General features: G+C 39.2%; 1 protein-coding gene across 2 annotated transcripts in view; it reads left to right on the top strand.

The window, feature by feature from the left end:
* The window catches only part of LOC126187587 (band 3 anion transport protein), a 588,329-nt gene that overhangs the window by 435,777 nt on the left and 138,744 nt on the right, over window positions 1–13,808 (top strand). For both annotated transcript variants that reach the window (XM_049928766.1, XM_049928767.1), the window contains one exon: window positions 4,108–4,313. In XM_049928766.1, coding sequence (XP_049784723.1) covers window positions 4,108–4,313 — 206 coding nt within the window. The remainder of the gene's footprint in view (window positions 1–4,107; window positions 4,314–13,808) is intronic.

Consider the following 13,808-nt stretch of genomic DNA (forward strand, 5'->3'; position numbering starts at 1 on the left):
AATTGTGGAGGTCGAAGGATACCATGCAGAATAAGTAAAAGGTAAATGTAGAAAAATTTCGTGGACAAAGGTCCAGAATTTTTTGAACATACCTTATATGTAGGTTCTTAACTGAATATAGTGTATTTCAGTGTTTCCCAATTGCAGCTCTGCTGTACAATTTAATGATGATGGTGTACACTTCAGTGAAATATTCCAGAGGTAATACAGTCACCCACTCCAATCTCCATAGGGAAATACTCAGGAGTACATTGGCACCAGAAAAAAAGATAAAAAGATGAAGAGGCTTACACAAGGTAGACTAGTATGGAGAGCTATTTCTAAAACTACATTTGATTTGCTATTTATCACAATGTTAGTATCATATGCAAATAAAACAAACTTAGTACCTGGTGATATTCCTGTTAAATGGTCACTAATACATACAAGGAAGAAAAGGGCTGCAAGCTTGAACATTGTGGAATGTTACTTGTAATTTGATACCATTCAGATGGAGACTGTAGTATAGGACTTTTACATATTGACACCCTTTGTCTTCTTTTACATGAGTATGACTTCAATAATTTCACAGAATTTCATGAGATACTGTAATATTCTAGTTTACTTAAAAGTATGTTGCAGTATACTCAGTTCAGTGGATTTTCTACATCAAAGACTATACTAACATCTGGTAATTTATTGTGTAGTCAATTAAGTACTCTTTCAGTATATATGTAAATAGTTTCATGAGTACCAGAACTGTTTAGAAATCCAGATTGTGATTTCAACAATTTGTTATCTGTAGCCAGATGGCTAAGAAGATGTATATGTATTAACTTTTCTAAAGTTTTAAGAATGCTGGCAGAAGTGAAACTGGGTGTAGGTTTGAGGGGATTTCCTTATTCATATACTGCACCCATTCTGAAAATTTGATTGATAAATGAAAGTTTACAAAAATAACCTAAGAAGTTAGTAAACTCAGAACAACTCTCTTGAATAATGTTAAATGATATTTTATTGTAACCACAATATTTTTTAATATTTATAGCTAAGATTTTGTGGTAGTCATTAGTTCTTGTGGTGTAGTGAAGACCATATGAATGTCACTAAAGTTTTTTGTGAAGTTTGGTCTCAGGTATTCCAGGACAACATTTACTGAGCCTGTCAATGTTGTCTTATGGGTTACCAATATAAAGTGCCTATTAAAGAGCTGTGAAACACTACAAACTTATGGACATCTGCTGCCAAATGATCACTGCTCCTATTCATCTCTAATTCTGCCACCCAGCTTCTGCGTTGTATTCCACATTATTTTATTACCTTTGTGGCTGTGCTCTTCTCATAAAGTGTGTAATCTGCTTTTTGGATTACTTTCCACAAAAATCTACAATATTCCTTTTAATAAGGTACAGTTTCAACATTAGGGCTGTTCTTCAAAGACAGATAGTTTCCCTTCTTTTTCTACAAGGTAATTTTATTATCTTGAGCACTTCATTATTGAGCCAAATGATGCATTTTATTACATTTCTACAAATACAGCTGCAATGAAAACATGAGATTTGTACAACTCAAATTCTTGTAGTAAATGGTGTCAAAAGCTGTTATACTTTTATACAAAAATTGATTACATAAAAAAAATACAGAAAGGACAGGTCACTACTCATCATATAGAGGAGACACAGAGTTGCAGACAGGCACAACAAAATTTAAGCATTCAGCCAGAATACCTTCTTTGAGAATGGGAAACACAAACACATTCACACAAGCACAGCTCACATACACATGATCACTTGTAAGATTTTCCATTCAAAATTCATGAAATAATAAACATTGTAATGATTGCAAAAAAATTATCTTAAAAAAATGAAAAGGGTAGCTCTGCCTGAATATTAGTAATGGTAATGAATCCAAACACCATTTTAAGTCACTTTTCATGTATTGCTCCGAATTTCAGACAAAGAAAAATATTATTTTACATATTTCTGGCAACAACCTATACAGACTACCTGCCTAACCATGGCTAAACCTATACTCCCATGGTGGGTGCTGCCACAGCAGTGTAAATAACATACAAAAATTAGCGTATTTCACAGTATTGTTTAAATGATGCAGTTTTAATTTATAATTAAAAGTTACAAATGTTTGACAGTTTGAACACAGGATTTGTTATTGTAAAATGTAGTTACAAGTCTTATGAAGCCAAATTGAGATAGCAAAACAGTTTTACATCAACACACACATTCACACACACACACACGAGATAGCAAAACAGTAGTACATCAACACTCGCTTTCTCTCTCTCTCTCTCTCTCTCTCTCTCTCTCTCTCTCTCACACACACACACACACACACACACACACACACACACACACATACATATGCACAAAACAGTCTCCAGCCCCGGCTACTGTGGCCTGACAGCACCTGCTGTCCACAGGCCAGCCACAGCAGCCAGGGAGAGCATCATGAGTATGTGAGTTGTGCTTATGTGAATGCGTGTGTGTTTCTCATTTCCAAAGAAGGCCTTTTGACCAAAACTTTAAATGTATGACAGTCTTTTTGTTGTGCATGTCTGTAACTCAATATGTCCTCTATATGGTAAATAGCAAAGTGTCCTTGTCATAATATTTTTGTTGTTCTGTCCTGGACTTTCCATTGTTTGATTTTGCTCCACAGAATTTCTTCCATCCTCCAAATCAGTGCTGCTTTCCTTTGTTGCTATTCTCTAAAGCATTACTAGACTCTGTGTCTGTCCTTTTCTTTCTCTTCTTTTCTGTGTTTTATCTGTCACCTTCCAAACTGGTGCAGCATCTCATATCCTACATTATTTCCACTGATATAATTGTTCATAGGCCTTCATATTCATCACACTTTGTCCCTTACTGTCATATATTTTTGCTTGTTATTTTCCATACCTTCCAGTGCCACACAGAATTGTTGAATCTAGACTTTCAGATTGATCACACTTCCTCCCTCACTGTCACATACCTTCACTCGTTATTTTCTGTCTTGTTGAATCTCGACCTTATCAACCTCTCCTCTCTCTCTCTCTCTCTCTCTCTCTCTCTCTCTCTCTCTCTCTCTCTCTCTCTTCCCTTATTGTAGCACCACACACAAACCTTATCCAATCCATTTACATCTGCTGCCCCTGCTCCCCTTTTCATATATATCCACCCACTGACTTGCATCCCACTATTATCAGCCCGCAGCTCGTGATAGTGCGGTAGCGTTCTCGCTTCCCACGCCCGGGTTCCCGGGTTCGATTCCCGGCGGGGTCAGGGATTTTCTCTGCCTCGTGATGACTGGGTGTTGTGCGATGTCCTTCGGTTAGTTAGGTTTAAGTAGTTCTAAGTTATAGGGGACTGATGACCATAGACGTTAAGTCCCATAGTGCTCAGAGCCATTTGAACCATTTGAACCCACTATTATCATCTTTTTATTTATTTTCCTCTTTTATGTCACTGTGTTTTCACATGATTTTTAGTTAGTTTTACCTGTCACTATTGACCCTGCTCCATCATACTTCATCCATTCCATCCTTTTTGAAAAAAGACCGTTGCTGTCCACAGTCTGGCCACAGCAACCAAAGTTTGTGGTCACGTATATGTGAGTTGTGCTTGTGTGAATGTATGTCTGTATTTCCAAAAAAGGTGTTTTGAATGAAAGCTTAATTATATTGTAGTCTTTTCTTTGTGCCTGTCTATGACTCAGCATCTCCTCTGTTTGGTGGGTGGAAATCTATCCTTTTCATAATACTGTTGTTATTTCATCCTGGACTTTCCATTGTTTGGTGTACATAAATGTGTGATGTATCTCAATATTATACTGAATGTTAAAAATATACAGGGTGATTCTTATTAATGTTTTAACACCTCTGAAGTGAAGTAGATGAAGCCAAGACAAGTAATTTTTAACATTTAAACACCTCTGAAGTGAAGTAGATGAAGCCGAGACAAGTAATTTAATATAAGACACATGATGTCACAAATGTCAGGAAATACTCCGAAAGTGGATGGCAAATGTTGAACATGTGAAGTGCTTGATGAACTGAGAGAAGCAGAGGATAATCCATGTTTGCATTAAGAACGGTGATGGACAAGACTGCCACATCTATTTATCATTCCACAGGTGTTGTGCTACTTGATCTTGAGGAGAGAGATCTCCCTGGAGTAGCTTACAGAGTTGTTGAACAAATGGTGATTGATGAACTGATAGAAGCAGAGGATAAGCCAACCGTGATGCGTGCACTGCTGCTAAGGCATCGCCATGTGAATGATCATGACAAGTTTCGTTTTGGGATGAAGAGGACTTTCTCCAGCTACACAAGTTTACAGGTGAGTTTCCTTAATTTCCTTTGTAAATGTCTCCTCTTGCTGTACAATGTATCTATTTGCTCCATGAACAATTTTGTAGCCACACTTTTAATGCGTGCCTCTTAAACCTTTGACATCATCAGTCAGTTTAACTGAGAAACCAAGATGCCATATTATTAGTGTATGAAAATGCTCACATCTCATTTTCATCCTGTGTCATAAATGAGATAATTCTGTTGAGTTTCACAAACACCTACTTTCAAATCACTGTAGAGTTGTAAGTAGTTAATCAGATGGACAGATTGTTCCGAAGGGCTAAATATCTTTGTAGTGACATACTTTGTAGTGGCAATTCCATCATTTCTGTTCAGCAGAGTGTAAAGAAGTAAGAGAGTTGTGTTTATGCAGCTGGCAAGACAGATCTGTGAAAGGAAAGTGGGAATGTGTTCTATAATACATTTTTTGTTGATTTTCTCCATATAATCAGGAGAGAAGTGTCTTGTACAGAGTGAAACTGTTTTGTAGTAAATATAATGTTGTTAATACCAATGATCAATTGAAGACAATTGATAAAGTATATTGTAATAATAATATTTATCACAGGATCAAAAAGTTTTGTTATTGCAGAGATTAAAAGAGCTACTTTCTTATTTAGTGTGGTGATGTCAGAAAATTGTATGATGATGTAACTGAAGACTGTAAATATAAACTTCATTTGAGCAAAGTGGAATAATAGTAGAGATAAAATATAAGTTTTGAGAGTGAGGTTGACAAATATTTGTTATCTGGATGAAGCTATAATTAGTTAGCATAATCAAAACATACATCAAAGTGTTCCTTGATACCTGACAAAGCCATACAAGTATGTCATGACATAAATATGTGGTTCAAGTGTGACTAGTTATATAAGATTATGTACTACACCACAACCGCTAAATAGCTTTTTATATTTACCTAAAACAGCAGCTGAATTGTATACCACCTGCAGCCTCATAAATTTGTCTCTAAAGGCAGATATCCAAATTAAATAAAAATAGGCTACATTATTCAGTTGCATAGAGTTGATACTAACCCCGAATAATGACTACAGTTAAGGGAGCCAAAGTATTCTAGCATTGTGGTCTAAGAAAGTTACACACTCAGCAGAATGAAAATTTGTTTTAAGTTAACACGGTGCACAACACTGAGATTCAGTGATGTTATTTTCTCTTTCACAGGCAGTTTACTGCCGATTTCAGTGTGTGAGCACATCTCATGGACCATCTCAAAGCTTCCTCTCTATATCTTACAAACCTTGGATATTCTCCCAATTTCTTGGCTGAAAGGCTGTAAAAGAGAGATCAGCTTAATCGTAGACTTAGGAATTTTGCTAAGTTGACATATTTTTGCTCTTTAGTAGTATATATGCCATGATGAACGTTTGTAAAAAGCAGAAATTATGTGTTTGCTTAAGACCTGAACCTGTATACCAGTCCTTCATTGGCAGTGACATTCCAAAACCATGTCAAACAACCCTAAGTATTTCACACTGTTTTATTTACACAGCAGATCAGAGAGAAATAAAACATACATTTTTCTGGACAGTTGTGTTATATTCATGTTATTCGAGTTAATTGTTAAATTGTATAGCAACAATATGTTTATTCATTATTAAACTGACTAGAGGATTAATTTCAATTTTTTAAAAAAATTCCAGGCTACTTTGTTAAATAATAATTATTTGCAGGAAACAAGTTATAGAACACAATGAAATAAATCATTAACGTGTGTATTGATTTCTATAGCTTCCATACTCTTCTACTTCAGTGACTAAAGTCTTCTACTTCAGTGACTAAATATTAGTGATTTATCGAAACCATAAGATTGATTTTTAGCTTTGGAGAACTTTTGCTAGTATTTTACAATTTGTTATCAGAGAAACTTAAGTAAATTATGTGTTTATTGTGTACATTTCCTGCCAACTAAAACACTGAGATTTCTTTTCTTATATTGGGAGATATTTGTCATTTCCTTCTCAAAGATACATTATTTCACCTCACAATGAGTGTTTTTAATATTCCTTAATTCAGTGCAATTGAAAAGATTCTTCCCTACAACAATTTGTTCTGTAGAAGACTGTCCTATCTACTTACAGGTCGATAATTATTTCACTGGATTATTGTTCATATTCTTTAACTTTATCTTCTCTAACAAACAGCATATACAGGGGATGGACAAAAATATGGAAACACCAAAAACACAAGACTTCACCATGCCAAATATGGTGTAGGAAACCTATTGGCATTCTAGTCATGTTGTAACAGATAAATACAGGTTCTGTATGGTTTTCTAGGGTATCTTACACCATTCTTCCTGAAAAATAGTGGCAAATTCAAGTAACAGTGATGCAGATGGATAGTGATTATGCACCCATCACTTCCAAGTAGACCACAAAGGCTGACTAACATTGAGATATGGTGACTTTGGTGACCAGGGGAGATGTGGCAGCTCATCCTCACGCTCACAAAACAATGCCTGGGTAACACATGTTGTGTGATCAGGTGCCCTGTCATCGTGGAACACAGGGTCATCATTGGGGAACAAACATTGTACCACAGGATCGACTTGATCAGTAAAAATGGTCACATGTTCCTTGGCAGTAAAGCGATCTTGCAGTGTCACCATGGTGTTCATGAAATACCATGATATGGCTGCCCAAATCTTCTCTGAATCTCTGCCATGTTTCATTCTTGGGATGTAAACTCAACCAGAAGTTAGAAATAGTGTGAAACAGGACACATTCAACCAAATGACACTTTCCATAGCCCAGGTTTTGTCGCTTCAGTACCATGTATTCCTGTTATGGAGATTTGCATCACTGTTGTGTGGTTTTGAAAGTCTAGCTCACCCTGCAATTCCATGCTTATGGAGCTCTCTTCATGTTGTTTTGGTGCTGACAGGTTTTGTGAGTGTGACATTCAGTTCTACAGTGACTTTTGCAGCTGTTGTCCTCTTATTTTTCATCACCGCTCTTATCAATGACCATATGTCATGATCAGTCAACACACAATTTTGTCTGTATTTTGACTTAGAGGATGATGGTTTTCCGCTTTCCCTGAATTCAGATCTCATTCTTGGAATAAGGTTTTACATTGACAGTATGTGGCTAAGTCAGAGTTGGACTTGAATGGCACAGTAACTGTTTGTTTAGCTGATGATCCAAGAAGTGTCAAAGTTTATTCCTGAATTCACTTTGGAATGAAAAAGTTAATGACACCAAGCATTATGACGGCCAGTACCATAGTCCACACATGTCCCTGGTGAAGATATTATGACCACCAGTACCATAGTCCACACATGTCCCTGGCACAGAGATCACATCTTGCCAAGCCTGGTGACAGCACTGGTTGCCTCATGTAGAGGAGATTCCTGGCTGAAATAAGGCACTGAAGAACCTGTTGGTTCCTTAGCAAGACTGTGATTGATGGACCACTATTGTGGTCAGCCTCAGGACCAGAGAGCTCATGAGGAATGAACTGCATGGTACAATGGTACAGTCTGGATGCCAGCCTAAATACCATGAAGGTGCCAGAATACAGCCAGATCTGTTTGAGGCTGTGTGCCCCTGCCGCAGAGACAAGTAGGTCCGTGGGGCCAGTGATCTTTTGTGGTGATCACGATGCCACCTGCTGGCCCAGTGGGCACATTTGTCTGCTGTAGTGTTCCTTGCAGCTTTGCTGTGTGGCCACCTGCTTGACACTAGTTACTTTGCAAGAGTGCGAATGGTCCTGACAAAGCATAATACACCCCCTCCCCCCCCCCCTCCCCCCCCTGTGGACACCTAGATTGTGGGAGGGCTGATGTCATTGGCACCTGGAGGCTGCATATCCTGCTGCAGTGGTGGCTTGAGGTTGCTGTCAATGGTCCTTGGTGCTGAAGGTGTCTTGACACTGCAACAAAAAACTTTGTGAAAGATTTCCAGCCGGAGGGGTCGATGCACTGCAAGGATGCATCTAGTTGATATGTATTACAACTGCCAGCACCCATTGCTGGTGGCCCTTGGAGAAGACGAGTACCCAGCCCTCATCCTGTAGGGAGTATCTGTGTCAGTTCCATTACCAGGAAGGTAATTGAAGGGCAGTTGGGTGAATAATCAGGAACTGTGATTGATTGGGCCTACCATGCAGTCTTCATGTGGACTAGTCCCATCTTGTGGAGATGAGCAGTAGGAGACTAAGAACAATGTGGCTGCCTCATCCAACGCAAGGTGCTCATGCAGCTTGGCTATTTGTGTCTGGAATATGAGGATGAATGTCTCCACAAGGCCACTGAATGCTGGATGGAAGGGTTTTGTATGCATCCAGGCAGTGCCATGTCCAAACAAAAAGTGCCAAATTAAGTGAGTGTATAAACTGGGGAGCATTATCTGTCACCATAGTTTCTGGAAGTATTGTGATGGAAAAAATGTGAGCCAGTACTTGCATTGTTTTCGCCAAGAATGTCGAGGACATTCGAAACACATATGGAAATCACTGCTTGCATCAGTGACACTTAACAAGGATAATGCTAAAAAGTGCCAGCAAAGTCTTAAGTGGAGGAGAGACCATGGTGATAATGCGTCCAGCCAGGGAGGATATCACTGCACTGGCTGCCTGTTTGTTCCGACATGTGGTGCATGCTGCAGCCATTTTAGCAGTGTAATTGTCAATACCTTTCCCATATACATCATGGTGAGTCAGTGACCTTCTTGGAAGAGCGTCAAGATGTGTTGTCTGAGGGTTTTTGGCATCACTGCTCAGGTGCAACCATTGTCTCCCTGAAGCAATAGAATGCCATTGAGAGCTGATAGTTTGTTTTTATAATACCAGTATGCTTGCTCTTGCGGGTGGTCCACTCATTCGCGATTCACTGACCAACCATGGTCCACTAATCAAATTACTTTCTGAATGACTGGGCCATCTAAATATTGGTGGACAATGACTATCAAATCCAGACATAAGTTCATCACCACTATTTATGCTTTGGTATCTTTGTTGGGAGCACATCTCTGGCACCAAGATGAACTCCAGGTCTTGTCCAAGGAGCAGTCGTGAGAGGAGATCAGCATTGATGTGCTGCATCATGGACCTATACCGAATGTCGTAGATATACCCTTACTAGGACAATGCTGACTGCTAGATATGACGTGCTGTTCTGGTTTGGAATATTGCAATAGCCAAGACTTCCTTCTCTATTTAGCTGTAATTATGTTGCGCTTGTGTCAGTGCCTTGGAGAATCCTCAGTAGAGCATTCCACCATATCAACCTCTTGGAACAGCACCACTCCCAAACCATAGTACAATGCATCTGCCACCACAGTTAAGGGATTGGAAGAGCCATAGACAGTGCAACATACTGAATGAGGAAGAGCTTGTTTGAGATCCTGGACAACTTCGTTACATGAAGAAGTCTAATTGTACTTTTTTTGCAGCAGCTGATGGAAATGTTCTGTGACGGCTGCTGTGTAAGAAATGAATTTTTATACTAGTTGAATTGTCCAAGAACAGATTTTAGTTGTTTAGTGTCATTGGGGGCTGGGAGTGCCTGGACAGCTGGATGTAGTGTGATGTGGGCCGCATCCTGATGCATTGAACATATGTCTGAAATATTCTACTTGTGGTACAAGAAACAGTATTTGTAGCATTTGTCCACATTACACTTGAGATTGCCATTTGAGCACATCAGATAATGAGTCAAGGTTGGCGGCTAAATATTGGGTATTTTTACCAGACACTGTAATTTCATCTAAGTGATTGGCAATCCTCAGCAGCTGTAATGTGTGTTCTAAATAGTGTTGATAGATAGCCAGTGCAATAGCAATGCTAAAGGGGAACCAATTACACCAGAAAAATCAAAATGGAGCATTGACGAACAAGACTTTTTTGATGCAGTGGGAGTTGGAAATATGTGTCGTGCAAATAAATTTTTGCAAAGATCTCACTGCCCATGAGGGGCACCATAATGTCTTCTATTCTAGGTACACAGTAGACATCAGTTAAGGGCTGACCATTAATCAGTGGTTTTGAAGTATCTACAAATCTTTAGCGAATCTTCGGTTTTGCCATAATGATGATGGGAGTGGCCCACTAACTGTTGGGGACTGGGGTCAAGTTGCCCTCATCTTGCAGGCTTTGGAGCTCACTCTGAAACTTATCCTGGAGTGCACAAGGAACAAGGAGTGCTTTGAAAAAGCAGGGCATAACCAAGGGGAGGAGCATGACATGTGCCTCAAATCCTGTGAAGCCGGCAGAGGGATGTGGATAAACTAATCCAAATTTCCACAGTGCAGACACCATGTCTTGGCAAAGTCTGGTCACAGTATTGAGTGCTCCATGGAGAGCATCGAAGATTTTCCTGGTTGCTTCGCAAGACTGATTGAAGAACTGCTACTGCGTTTGGTGCCTGGCCCTGAAAGCTCATTTAGAAATAAGCTCTTTAGCCCAGCCTGGGCACCAGCCTAAATACCAGTAAGGCAGAAAGGTACAGCTGAGTCTATTTGAGGCCGCATGACCCTGCGGAGGCAGTAGGTTTGTGGGGCCAGTGATCTCTTGTGATGATATTGTTGCCACATGCTGGCTTGGTGGACATGTTTACCTTCTGGCTGTCATCTACCAGAGTGACCCCTGGTTCTTTGCTGTATAGTTCACCTGCTTGACTCTGAAGTTTGACTGGTTGCTATCGGAGAAGACAAATTTCCCCAACGTAGCAGTTCTGACTGCTACTGTCACTTACAATGCAGTGGAGGCATTGTGTTGTTCTTGGTCAAATACAACAATGCAACCTGTAGGCTGCATTTATGTTAAAACATGTATTTCTCTCACAGTTTTTCCATATTTTTGTCCAACTTCTGAATATGTAGAAGAGTTGTCATAATCATCAACAAAGATACATATTTAAAAACGGTTTCATGAAAGCAATGTTCAGGTAATTTTGTAAGATCTTTTCACATGATAACTGTAGTTTATATCTTCTAGTGCTACTGATAATGCTTGACTCAGTTTCAAGTAAGCCTATCAGATAACCAGAATGTGTCTTTCTCTCTGTATGTTTAGTGCTCTCCACCAAAACACTCCAAGATGTTCCTTCATCTTATATGGTTTCTTAGCAGCTGATGCTTTTACATGTTTCCCGTCCACCGCTCGTGGTCTCACGGTAGCGTTCTCGCTTCCCGAGCACGGGGTCCCGGGTTCGATTCCCGGCGGGGTCAGGGATTTTCACCTGCCTCGAGATGACTGGGTGTTTGTGTTGTCCTCATCATTTCATCATCATCCAGGAAAGTGGCGAAATTGGACTGAGCAAAGGTTGGGAAATTGTACGGGCGCTAACCACGCAGTTGAGCACCCCACTAACCAAACATCATCATCATCATCATGTTTCCCATTGTTGCTCTTGGAATACCTTACTTATTGTCAGTGTGATTCCTGGTATTACCTTGAATGTTCTTGTATATTACAACAATCCTCTTACTGTAGTAATTTCAGTTTTGACAGTCATAAAGCTTTTGGCATGAAACTTATAAAGAAAGAGAAAGTATCTGATGATCAGAATCCAAGTAAATAAAAAAATTGCAAGAACATCATTTCTCTCTCTACGAAACACCTGCAAATCACTAGTGATTCATATGTTACTACCCTGTCAGCCTAAATAACAACTGGTTCCTTTTCAAAATCTACCCATAAATGTGCACAATATATACTCTGCTGGCCATTAAAATAGTAACACCAGAAAAGAGAGAAAATAATGAAACTTTCTTATTATGAATATATGGTATGACGGGAAGAATACAAGAGTGATTTGGGAATGACCAGGATGCAAAATTTTGTACAAAGACTTGCCATCTCTGGCATCAGCTGTGGTTCTAACCCAGCTGGGCATCAAGTTGAATTGATCTTGTGACCAGATGTTTTCAATGGGTAAAATATCTGGAGATAATACTGGTCAAGGTAACAGTCTGACATCCTCTGTATCAAGGTAAATCTGGATACCATGGGAAATGTGTGACCTTGTGTTATCTAGTTTAAAAATTACATCACAGAAACCTAAAAGACAGGAAACAGTCACTGACCTTAACAAAATGTAATGACAGCTCTCCAGATTGGAGCCTAAGGTGATTATGTTGTTACCCTCCAGACTATCAAGCTAGCTGCTGGGCATGTGACAGGTGCTGATGGTGACAGATGCAATCTGGCAATGTCCATTACCTTCAAAGCCTCTCCACAGAGATATGTATGTACTGTGTTGCTGTTCACATAACTGGGACTCATCTGAAAAGACAACATGGTGCCACTTCTCTGTCCATTGTTGTTGTTGGACACAGGACTAGCAACATACCTACCTTTTCTGCTGTGTCAAGGGAAGCTGAAACAATGGTCGCTCCACTGACAGCTGATGATACTCCAAATGTCACCATACTAACCATGTGGATACTTATCTTGCTACAAACAAACTCATTTGTTGACTCATGGTACGTGACATGGCCGAATGATTTTGCATAGTCAAGTGAACAATACGTGTCACTGAGATCAGGCATGGTGCTGAGTATTGCTTTCCTGAGGCCATTGGTTCCATATTTGCTTGACAGTCATGGGATCCATAGCATTGCAAGCAGCAATATTTAGATTGATAAACCAGTCTTGATATTTCTAGATCATCCCACTAAAAGTGCTGATAGATGTTTCTTTTTCTTACACAAGACATTACATGACCTTCAAACAACCAACATTTATTTCATGGTGATTTCTGAAGGAGAAATCCAATGTGTAATCATTCCTTATTTTCTGACTACAGTGAAACCCCTATTTTACATTATTGTGTGGTGCAGACTCAAATTGAGGAAAATTCAGAATCAGGAAAAAGTTAAAACCCCTAAAATACAAGCAAAACATATGTAATTGACATAAACAAATAACAATCATAATCCTCTCCAATAAAATCTGTATAAGTGACAGAAATTAAATGTACAGTACAATGTTTATACAATAATTTGTGGTAATGAATTTCATCAGTTCTTAAAAAATCATAGATGTGTAACAGCAAGTAAAAACTTGTCAAAAAATTTAAATTTATATCTGGGTGAAAGGTAATCAAGCTATTTTCTGACATGCTATGACCACATAACTACATTTTTTTATGTGTATAGACTGAAGAGACAAGTGAAAATTTGTACCAACGCCACAAATTGAAACCGGGTCTCTCGCTTACTAGACAGGTGTGTTAGCCACTGAGCCACATTGGCACAGTGGTTCACACAACTGCACCTATTACTCTGGCATTCCTCCCTCCTCAATCCAAATTATCAGTGCTGCCCCAGTCCTCTTTAAACTCCCCTTTCACAAAAACAGAATTGTCAAGGCTCGACATGTTCTGGAAAAGCACCTCAGCATCGTCAAAACACACATTTTTTAGATATTTTTCCTTTGTGCTCACCCAGAAAAAAGCAGAAATTGGTGATCATGGTGAATTGAAACAAAAACTGTGAAGCCGTTGAAAGTCAGAATC

The sequence above is a fragment of the Schistocerca cancellata genome, chromosome 5 (assembly GCF_023864275.1).
Source record: "Schistocerca cancellata isolate TAMUIC-IGC-003103 chromosome 5, iqSchCanc2.1, whole genome shotgun sequence".
In the NCBI taxonomy this organism is placed as follows: Eukaryota; Metazoa; Arthropoda; class Insecta; order Orthoptera; family Acrididae; genus Schistocerca; species Schistocerca cancellata.